Source organism: Bos indicus, chromosome X (assembly GCF_029378745.1).
Source record: "Bos indicus isolate NIAB-ARS_2022 breed Sahiwal x Tharparkar chromosome X, NIAB-ARS_B.indTharparkar_mat_pri_1.0, whole genome shotgun sequence".
NCBI lineage: Eukaryota > Metazoa > Chordata > Mammalia > Artiodactyla > Bovidae > Bos > Bos indicus.
The window spans coordinates 56,402,348-56,414,040 of record NC_091789.1 but is presented as its reverse complement, the minus strand read 5'-3'; the positions used below and the strand labels follow the sequence as shown (position 1 = coordinate 56,414,040).

At 40.5% G+C, this 11,693-nt stretch overlaps 2 protein-coding genes across 2 annotated transcripts; one reads left to right on the top strand and one right to left on the bottom strand.

Moving 5' to 3' along the window:
• Window positions 1-2,664: 2,664 nt before the first annotated feature.
• On the top strand, window positions 2,665-5,956 carry LOC139176016 (zinc finger protein OZF). Its single transcript, XM_019956175.2, has one exon. It carries the CDS (start codon window positions 3,690-3,692, stop codon window positions 4,566-4,568), a length of 879 nt encoding a protein of 292 aa, XP_019811734.1. The 5' UTR covers window positions 2,665-3,689; the 3' UTR covers window positions 4,569-5,956.
• Window positions 5,957-9,117: 3,161 nt separating this feature from the next.
• On the bottom strand, window positions 9,118-9,618 carry LOC109555097 (histone H2B 1/2-like). The gene has a single exon (XM_070785039.1). The coding sequence runs from the start codon at window positions 9,616-9,618 to the stop codon at window positions 9,118-9,120; it is 501 nt and encodes a 166-aa protein (XP_070641140.1).
• Window positions 9,619-11,693: the final 2,075 nt, after the last annotated feature.

Here is an 11,693-nt window from a genome sequence, read left to right as displayed (position 1 = left end):
TGCAAATCAAAGGAAACTCTAAGCAAGGTGAAAAGACAACCCATGGAATGGGAGAAAATAATAGCAAATGAAACAACTGACAAAGGATTAATTTCCAAAATATACAAGCAGATCATACAACTAATTGCCAGAAAACAAATAACGCAATCAAAAAGTGGGGGAAAGACCTAAACAGACATTTTTCCAAAGAAGACATACAGATGGCTAACAAACACATGAAAAGACACTCAACATCACTATCGGAGAAATGCAAACCAAAGTGAGATATCACCTCCTACCGGTCAGAATCAGTTCAGTTCAGTTGCTCAGTCGTGTCTGACTCTTTGCAACCCCATAAATCACTGCACGCCAGGCCTCCCCGTCCATCACCAACTCCTGAAGTTCATTCAAACTCACATCCATCGAGTCGGTGATGCCATCCAGCCATCTCATCCTCTGTCATCCCCTTCTCCTCCTGCCCCCAATCCCTCCCAGCATCAGAGTCTTTTCCAATGAGTCAACTCTTTGCATGTGGTGGCCAAAGTACTGGAGTTTCAGCTTTAGCATCATTCCTTCCAAAGAACACCCAGGACTGATGTCCTTTAGAATGGACTGGTTGGATCTCCTTGGAGTCCAAGGGACTCTCAAGAGTCTTCTCCAACACCACAGTTCAAAAGCATCAATTCTTCGGTGCTCAGCTTTCTTCACAGTCCAACTCTCACATCCATTCATGACCACTGGAAAAACCATAGCCTTGACTAGACGGACGTTTGTTGGCAAAGTAATGTCTCTGCTTTTTAATATGCTGTCTAGGTTGGTCATAAATTTCCTCCCAAGGAGCAAGTGTCTTTTAATTTCACGGCCGCAGTCACCATCTGCAGTGATTTTGGAGTGCAGAAAAATAAAGTCAGCCACTGTTTCCACTATCATAGGCAATGGGAATTTACTGTATGGCTCAGGAAACTCAAACAATCAACCTAGAGGGGTGGGATGGGGAAGGAGGTGGGACCGGGGTTCAAAAGGGAGAGGATATATGTAAACCCATGGCTGATTCATGTTGGGGTTTGACAGACAGCAACAAAATTCTGGAAAGCAATTATCCTTCAATAAAATAATAAATTAAAAAGAAAAAAATTCATACAGATGTATCTAGTTACTTATCTTCTAACAGAGAATCTTTTGATCTTTAAAACAATAACTTTCATGACCTGCAATTTTGTGTCCATTAGGGAGTGTCCATGGAAGGCATTTCAAACATCTATCTCCACTGGTACAGCCAGTCGGGGACTGGCAGCCTGTGAGTCACAGCTGTTGACTCAAAGTGTGGTTGAGTGACCAGAGCTCAAGAGATAATAGCCTTTCTATGAAAATCAGGGCTGGAGATTAGGGGGAAGGAACTGTGGTACTTGGCCAGTTCTTTTTGGTTCTTTATTTATATTTAGCTATGGAGATTTAAGGACATGAATGCAGAGCGGGTCATGTCTTCAGGCCCTTACAGCAATGTAGAGGAGAATTATCAGCAATAAAACCTACAGTATCTCCTTTTACCTCAAAATGTTTGAATGGCCAGCTTCATGGCGAAGTTCACGGCTTTTCTTGTCCATTCCCTTTTCTTTGTGGTCCAGGAAGATTTTTATTTTAATTTCATTTGTGTAAATTTCCTATATATGGAGTGATGAATTTTAATGGTGTTGCTGATTTTCTATTAGTTTCCTTGATAAACAAGTTTCTAGCTTATGCCATCCGTTGAGAGAGAACAATCTGTGGAATTTCAATCCTTTACAATTTATTATGATTTTCTTTGAAGCTCATTATTACATCCTATTGTGAAATATTTCATTTGAATATTTAAAATAAGCTGTAAGTAACCCTTTTGACTAGGATGATGACATGTGTGGAGGATATCTCTGTTATGCAAACAATGAGATAAAAGTGATATAAACTACAAAATTCAAAAATTTCAGTGCTCATTCTTCGCAGCCAGTGTTCTTGCCTGGAGAATCCCAGGGACGCGGGAGCCTGGTGGGCTGCCGTGTATGGGGTCACACAGAGTTGGACATGACGGAAGCGACTTAGCAGCAGCAGCAGCATTCTTCACAGAGATCAAAAACAAATTATTATACCTCAGACAGAGCACCACCTCCTGAAGAGTAAAATGGGGGCAAGATTTGATTCCAGAGAGAGTTAATGGACTATTGCAAACATGAATGGGGCCAGTATCACCTCCAGACCTCTCTTTGAGATCAATAGAAAAAGAATTTAGGCAATAAGCCCCCTCAAGGAGTTCATTTCTTATTATTATTTTGTAATGTTGAAAATTAAGGATTTTGAAGAGGAAAAGGAGCTTATTATGCAAGCTACATTAAAATCAACCATGAAATCCAGTGCATACCTTACTGTTTCAGCAATTAGAAATTGGAATATCCACTGGGAAAAAAAATTCAGAAGTGGAAACTCTGTGCAGATCCAGGTGCCTTCTCTGAGAAACAAATGTGAACCATTTGAAAAGAGTGACTTCAGAAAACGCCTTAATGTCTATGTTGCTAATAGTTGCTGCTTCAAAACATCAGTTTTTCTTCCTATGAGTCAGGAATGCGTTACCAAGGTAGATTTAGAAAAGGCAGAGGAACAAGAGATCATATTGCCAACATCTGTTGGATCATCAAAAAAGTAAGAGAGAGTCCGGCCCCTGGGTCCACGTGGCGCGAAAATAGGAGGGTCATTTCCTTGTGCACCGTCCTCATCCTTCAGAAGGCCGGGAGGCCCCAGGGCTCAGCCGAGTTCTAGGAGAGAACTTTGGCTCCAGCATTAACATTCTAGTGCTGTGTCATTTCCCCAGTAGCAGGTTGTGAACTGATCAGGCTGGATGTGATCCTCTGTTGAAGCACGAAGACGAACTCTGGATGGTGGAGAAAGAAGTGGAAAGGAAGTTTGTTCAGAAGAAGCTTGAGAAGATGATGAACGGATAGACTGACAACAAGACTTGGGAGACAAGTTGCATCCAGCTTCAATAAAGTACAGACAGAAAAAAAGCAGTGACTAAGAAAATTGGAAAAGTGCTTCCTCTGATATCAGACTATCTTTTAAGGGAACAACTTTTTCAACCTAGAGTTTGAAACACAATTTAGAGTTAGTTGTGTAGGAAAGAATCATCAATTTAGATAGTGTGGAAATCTGCCACAGCTTACTCCTTGTAGTAATAATAACCCTTTTTGTAAAAGGGTATAAAATCAGTGTGGAAATGCCTTCATTAAAAATTTGAATCCCACATGATACCAGAGCATTCATACTGGAGAGAAAACCTATGAATTTACTGAATGTGGGAAAACTTTCATTTGTATGTTGCACCTCATTCAATGTTGAAGTCAGGCTGGAGAGAAATCCTGTGCTTCTAAAGAATATTGAAAAGCCTTTACCTAGATAACATCTCATTGAGCAGAAGAAAATTCATACTGGAGAGAAGTCAGTGAAGGTTATAAATCTTCACTGAATATTTTAGAAAATTTAGAGTTAGAGAGCTCTGAATGTACTGATTATGATAAAGTTTTCTCTTGAACCTTATCTCTTACTCTGTATTCGAAAGGCCATACACAGAGAAGCCCAGCACATGTAAGAAATGTGGAAATACCTTCAGCTAAAAGTAAATTTTCATTTATCAAAAAATTCATACAAGAAAGAAACCTTGTGAATGTGGGAAAGCTTCCATTCAGATGTCACACCTCAGTCAGCAGAGAATTTGTAGTGGGGAAAACCCCTTTGCCTGTAAGGTATGTGGGAAAATCTTCAGCCACAAATCAACTCTTACTGAGCATGAGCATTTTCATAATAGAGAGAAACCTTTTGAATGTAATGAATGTGGAAAAGCATTCAGCCAAAAGCAGTATGTCATTAAACATCAGAACACCCATACTGGAGAGAAGCTTTTTGAATGTAACGAATGTGGAAAATCCTTCAGCCAGAAGGAAAATCTTCTTACCCATCAGAAAATTCACACTGGAGAAAAACCTTTTGAGTGTAAGGACTGTGGGAAAGCTTTCATTCAGAAGTCAAACCTCATCAGACACCAGAGAACTCACACAGGAGAGAAGCCCTTTATATGTAAGGAGTGTGGGAAAACCTTCAGTGGCAAGTCAAACCTTACTGAGCATGAGAAAATTCATATCGGAGAGAAACCCTTCAAGTGTAATGAATGTGGAACAGCTTTTGGTCAGAAGAAGTACCTCATAAAACATCAAAATATTCACACTGGAGAGAAACCTTATGAATGTAATGAATGTGGAAAAGCCTTCTCTCAGCGAACATCACTTATTGTACATGTGAGAATTCATTCAGGTGATAAGCCGTATGAATGCAATGTATGTGGAAAAGCCTTCTCTCAAAGTTCATCTCTTACTGTACATGTGAGAAGCCACACAGGTGAGAAACCCTATGGTTGTAATGAGTGTGGGAAAGCTTTCTCACAGTTCTCAACCCTTGCTCTACATTTGAGAATACACACAGGTAAGAAGCCTTATCAGTGTAGTGAATGTGGGAAAGCTTTCAGCCAGAAGTCACACCACATTAGACACCAGAAAATTCATACCCATTAAAACCCTGTGGATATCATGAAAGGTGTTCATCAAGAATTTACACCTTACAACACATCAGAAATAATGAAGGAAGGCATCACAAATGAGGGAAGCAAAAGCTAAAAACTTAAAGGACACCAGAGAATTCATCTTGAAGAGAAAGACATTTGTATGATTGAAGTCCTGTATCCAATAAAAACCATACTGCAAAGGTAATACTGAAAACTTAAGATGCATTTCCACTAAAATTGGGAGTGGAAAACATTTTTATGATTGCCATCTGCATGAATCTGGAGATCTTCACCAGTGTAATAAAAACAAAGCTATAAGCATTAGAAAGAGACTTCTATGGTATTGATTTAGCAGAACAGAAGAGATTCTGCAAAAACCTATGCATTTATTAGAATTTATAATATAGAAAAGGCATCAGGAGCTGAGAAGCTAATGGGACTATTTTAAAAAGTGCTTTGGAGGTAATTTGTTCTCCAAGGTTGGGGGGGGGGTGGGGGGATAGAACATGAACTATACACAAAGATAAAGGGATTGAGTTAAAAGCAGAAGTATGAGAAAGCTATATAGTAAAATGGTTATGACCTTGGGAATGGGAAACATTCCTTATGGCAAATTGAAAAATATCTAGCAATTCTACTCTGAGTTTGTATGCTCAGGAAAGTATGTACCAGACTATTTACTGTGGCATGATTTGTAGTACTCATTAATTGGGAACAAATTCCCATCAGGAACAAAATGGAAAATACTTAACGATGGAATACTGTATATCTGTAAAGTGTAATAAATGAGATCTATATGTATTAGAAAGATCTCAAAAGTCATGTTGAGGGGGAAAGAAAGTTGCAGAATGACATAATACGATGACATTTTTGTAAATTTGAATTAAAACTTCCTCACAGAATTTCAGTGCTATATATTGGTAATGGATACATATATGTATGTATGTTTTTTAAGTGTTTTTGAAATGGGTTGGAAGTATACAGATCAAACTCTTGATAGTGGTTGCCTGTGAAGAGTGGAGAAGGGAAGGGAATGCGTGTGGGGGAGGGGGCTGTTAGAGGGAGACTTCAGTTTTATATATAAACATCAATTTCTCTTAAAAAAAAGACTGCAGAAAATATATTGAGATACTGGTTAATTCTGGATTGTGGTATATGGATATCTTGTCTTATTTTTTGTACTTTTCTGTATTTTTAAATTTTCTCAAAATTAGTAAGAATGGGGGTGAGGATGGGAACACTGTACCTATAGACATCATGTTCTAACGGATTCATTCCCAATCAACTACTAAACTTTTTATAGGAAATATTTCTAAAATTTTATCAATGAGTGGATGGACTTGCTCTCTATGTAGTAGGAAATTATCTATTTTATTAAAATTAAAACTGACAGTATAATCCAAATGTTTTAATTTATTTATATCTTCATGTTTTTGACACTATTTTGTGACATATCATTTGAGCTTAGGAAGTTTTAAGAACATTTAGTTAAAGATTAACATAGACTTCATATAATTTGTCATTTTCAGATAAACTGACTTTGGAATGACCAAAAAAAAAAAAAAAAAAAGTAAGAGAGGTCCAGAAAAAAATCTACTTCTGCTTTATTTATTGACTATGCCGAAGTCTTTGACTATGTGGATCACAGCAGACTATGGATGCATTTGTGGGGGCACTTTTTCCTTCTGAGCTGGAAGGAAAGTCCGATGCTATAAAGAGCAATATTGCATAGGAACCTGGAATGTTAGGTCCATGAATCAAGGCAAATTGGAAGTTGTTTTATATATTATACTCTGTTTACACTTATTAATAGATAATTGGTATATTACTCTGTGCTGTACAGCATATCCTTGTTGCTTAAAGTTCAAAATGAATAATTTAAAATATAATGAAATATTAAGTTCTAATGAAAACCATTGTAAATTAAAAAGGACTGAAATCACAGAGTGCTTTCTCTCTCTCCAAGGATGTAGTAAGCTTGAAATCAATCTTTTAAAAAAGAAATAGGAGAATAGAATTATGGATAGGGGGAAGGGGAGGAGAGGGTGAGATGCATGGAAAGAGTAACATGGAAATTTACATTACCATATGTAAAATAGATAGCCAATGGGAATTTGCTGTATGGCTCAGGAAACTCAAACAGGGGCTCTGTATCAATCTAGAGGGGTGGGATGCGGAGGGAGATGGCAGGGAGTTCCAAAAGGGAGGGGATATATGTATACCCTAGGCTGTTTCATGTTGAGGTTTGACCAAAACAGCAAAATTCTGTAAAGCAATAATCCTTCAATAAAAATTAATTAATTAAAAAATAAAAAGTATCTCAAAATAAACAAAAATAAAAGGAATAGGGAAATCACCAACTACTTTGAAATTCAGCAATAAACTTATAGAAATAAAAATGTCAATGCACCAAGAAGAAAACACATGGACATTACATTCAGTAAATACTATCATAAGCAATAGCAGTCAAATACGTGAGGTAGAAGAAGGAGTCATCTTATTTCTCTTATTGCTGAACATCGTCCTCCTCCTTATTTTGATGCAAGGAGCTAGAGACATGTCCCACAACAAGAAATGGATGCATGCATGTGCGCTAAGTCTCTTCAGTTGTGTCCCACTCTTTGTGACCCTATGAACTGTGGCCCACCAGGCTCCTCTGTCCCTGGGAATTATCCAGGAAAGAATACTGGAGTGGGTTTCCATGCCCTCCTCCAGGGAACCTTCTCCATCTAGGGACAGAACCTGGGTCTCCTGTGTCTCCCGCATTGCAGGCAGGTTCTTTACTACCTGGCACCACCTGGGAAGACCCAAGAAATGGATGTGCGCATGCTAAGCCGCTTCAGTCGTGTCTGACTCTTTGAGACCCTATGGATTGTAACCCGCTAGGCTCCTCTGTCCATGGGACTTTCCAGTAAGAATACTGGAGTGGGTTGCCATGCCTTTCTCCGGGGCATCTTCCCAATCCAGGGGTTGAATCCATGGCTCTTACGTTTCCCACATAAGAAGGCAGGTTCTTTACCACTAGCACCACCTGCGAAGCCCCAAGAAATGGATGCCTGTACTTAAATCGCCATGGTTAACAGCAGGTGCTTGAATGGAAAAACATCAGGGAAACTATCACCCCACGCTCCCGCTCCATCTCTAGGCTGAGTGTCACAGGAAGGTTGTTATTTGTTCAGCCCTCCTCACTCTACCATACGTTTGGCCAATTGCTTTATCTCATGGGCTACCAGTCCCTCATTGGCTGCTACTGTGGAGACTGTGGCTACGTTCACTGTCACTGGACTATCCCATCATCCCTGCAAGTTTGCAATTCAGTCAGGGTTTTTTTTTTTTTTTAAAGCAAAATGTTCTAGGTTGCAAACAAAAAATAGGGTCAGAGAAATCTGGATAAGGTAATTTCAGAAGATATGGTGTTTGATTCCAGAAATTTAGAATTTTCTTATTTAACACTGTGTTTGAGTCCTATTTTACACATGGAAGTGAATTGGGATTGAAGGAATAGAATGGGTAAATGTGATTTTTACATCTGCTACTGCTGGTGCAGTGGTAAAGAATCTGACTGCCAATGCAGGAGACGAAAGAGACACAGCTTCTATCCCTCGGTCAGAAAGATCCCCTGGAGTAGCAAATGACAACCCAGTTCAGTATTCTTGCTTGGAAATTTTCGAGGAGATAGGAGCCTGGTGGGCTCCTGTCCATGGGGTCAGAAAGAGTCGGAGGTGACTGAGTGACTGAGCACACATACACACACACACTGCTCTTTGTGTGCCTGCGTGCTACCTTGCTTCAGTGGGGCTCGACTCTTTGCAGACCCTATGGACTGTAGCCCACCAGGCTCCTCTCGCCATGGGGATTCGCCAGGAAAGAATACTGGAGAGGGTTGCCATGCCCTCCTCCCGGGGATCTTTATGACCCAGGGATGGAACCTGCCCCTCCTGCGACTCTTGCATTGCAGGCGGATTCTTTACTGCTGAGCCACCCGGGAAGACCACACTGTTTTTTATCGGTTGCTATACCTCATACCGCTAAGAGTCGGACACGACTGAGCGACTTCACTTTCACTTCTCACTTTCGTGTATTGGAGAAGAAAATGGCAACCCACTCCAGCGTTCTTGCCTGGAGAATCCCAGGGACGGGGGAGCCTGGTGGGCTGCCGTCTATGGGGTCGCACAGAGTCGGACACGACTGAAGTGACTTGGCATAGCATAGCATAGCATAGCATACCCCATATAAAAATCTCTGGGTGATACCTAAATATAGACGGGAGAATGCAAATGGAAAAGGCCAACGAAACTTGTAGGGAAAGAATTTTGACCATAAAGATCCCTAAAATTACTGAGAAACCATGAACAGAAATAACCACTTACGAAAGTGACGAGTTGCGAAAAGTACACGATTTTCCATGGAACAAATGACACAACCGACACATATTGAAGCAAAGTTAACGAGGTTTTTAATGTTTTCTTTGGGGTAGAAATGTTTTAAAGATTAAATGTAGGGCCTAAGGGGAGAACCCTTAAGTCTGGTTTGCGATGGTCAGACAGTCCTGAGGCAGTTCATCTGCAGGTGTGGTATCCGATGAGCGACTTGGTGGCCACGTTTATGGCATACTTGCAGAGGTCCCCAGGCAACAGAAGACGCACAGCTGCCTCGATGTCTTCGTGCGTGATGGTGCGGCGCTTGTTGTTGCGGGCCAGGCGCCCGGCCTCTTCGGCTATCCGCTCAAACATATCTTTCACAAACGAATCCAGGATGTTCACGGAGTCGCGGGAAAGACTCATGCCTTTATGTATTTGCCTCAGCACCCTAGGGAAATAGGTAGCAAAACGTGAGAAATTGTCGTTATGGCGGTGCCGGCGACGGCGACGGCGGCCATTAGCTGTCTTCTGCTTTGCCTTTTTTGGTTCCGCATCACACGGCTCTGGTTTGGAGGTCTCCGCTTTCGCCATCTCCGTTTCAGAGGGCTCAGTTTCGGAGGTGCCAGTTTCTTTGGTGATCACGTCTTCCTCATAGCCGTCAGGGGATGGTTGGGACACGACAGAGCCGCCATTCTCCATAGCTCAGCGCAGAAGAACAGCGAGGGGGTTGAAGGCCGTTGGCTGAATGTATAGGCCCTGCTTTCCCTGACGTCACAGACACTGTCCATATCTGATTGGATGCAAGGCAGGGAGGCGTGTTACTATGGCAGCCCATGTCACGTGATACTGGACGTCCCACTTCCCAACTCCTGATGCGCCCCTCCCCGACGTTTAACCCCCAGTCAGCCAAACTCCCCTGGTGGCTCTGACGGTCAAGTGTCTGTCTACAATGCGGGAGACCTGGGTTCGATCCCTGGGTCGGGAAGATTCCATGGCGAAGGAAAGGGCAACCCACTCCAGTACTCTTGCCTAGAAAATCCCATGGACGGCGGAGCCTGGTGTCCATGTGGTCACAAAGAGTTAATTGAACATTAAATAATTGTTACAGTAAATAATTGGTACCCTATTGTTTACTTTGTGGGAAAAATTACTAGAAGCATGTATTCACCAAACCTATTAATTTTCACCATTGTTTGTCTCAAATAGAAACTCCGCATGACTTACTTACCTTTGAGGGAAGAAGGCTTTTTTTTTTTTGGTATTAGTTTTCTTCAGTTTGGGCCTGTCAGACTTCTCTACTTCAGACAAGTCTGACTTATCACTCATGTTGACCAAAAGATAGAAAAGAAATATTTAAAAAACTGCCCTGGTAGAACTATTATCATACTAAGGAGTAAGAGTCAAAATTGTCATATTTAATGTCAATATGTATTTTACCTGCTGATTTTCAAAAGGCAAACAGCAACAGATCTTAGAAGAGTCATGTCTTCTAAGATCTTAGAAGAGTCATCAGAAAATAGCAAATAGTTGCCTTTTTACTTAGATTATATAAGTAGTGGTTGCAAAATAGGCCTGCATTCCTATACACTAACAATGAGAAAACAAAGAGAAATTAGAGAAACAATTCAATTAACCATTGCAATGAAAAGAATAAAATACTTAGAAATAAATCTACCTAAGGAAGTGAAAGACCTATATATAGAAAACTATCACACACTGATGAAAGAAATCAAAGAGGACTCAAATAGATGGAGAAATATACCATGTTCATGGATCAGGAGAATAGTGAAAATGCGCATACTACCCAAAGCAATCTATAGATTCAGTGAAAACCCTATCAAGTTACTATTTGAGAAAATGATATTTTTCTATTTTCTATGGTATTATTCTATAAAAATGGTATTTTCACAGAACTAGAACAAATAATTTCACAATTTGTATGGAAATACAAAAAACCTCGAATAGCCAAAGCAATCTTGAGAAAGAAGAGTGGACCTGGAGGAATCAACCTGCCTGACTCCAGGATATACTACAAAGCCACAGTCATCAAGACAGTATGGTACTGGCACAAAGACAGAAATATAGATCAATGGAACAAAATAGAAAGCCCAGAGATAAATCCATGCACCTATGGACACGTTATCTTTGACAAAGGAGGCAAGAATATACAATGGAGAAAAGATAATCTCTTTAACAAGTGATGCTGGGAAAACTGGTCAATCACCTGTAAAAGAATGAAACTAGAACACTTTCTAACACCATACAAAAGATAAACTCCCACTGCTGGGCATACACACTGAGGAAACCAGAATTGAAAGAGACACGTGCACCCCAGTGTTCATCTAAGCACTGTTTATAATAGCCAGGACATGGAAGCAACCTAGATGTCCATCAGCAGACGAATGGATAATAAAGCTGTGGTACATATACACAATGGAGTATTACTCAGCCATTAAAAAGAATATATTTGAATCAGTTCTAATGAAGTGGATGAAACTGGAGCCGATTATACAGAGTGAAGTAAGGCAGAAAGAAAAACACCAATACAGTATACTAACGCATATATACGGAATTTAGAAAGATGGTAACGATAACCCTGTATGCAAGGCAGCAAAAGGGACACAGATGTATAGAACAGTCTTTTGGACTCTGTGGGAGAGGGCGAGGGTGGGATGATTTGGGAGAATGGCATTGAAACATGTATATATCATATGTGAAACGAATCGCCAGTCCAGGTTTGATGCATGGTACAGAATGCTCGGGGCTGGTGCACT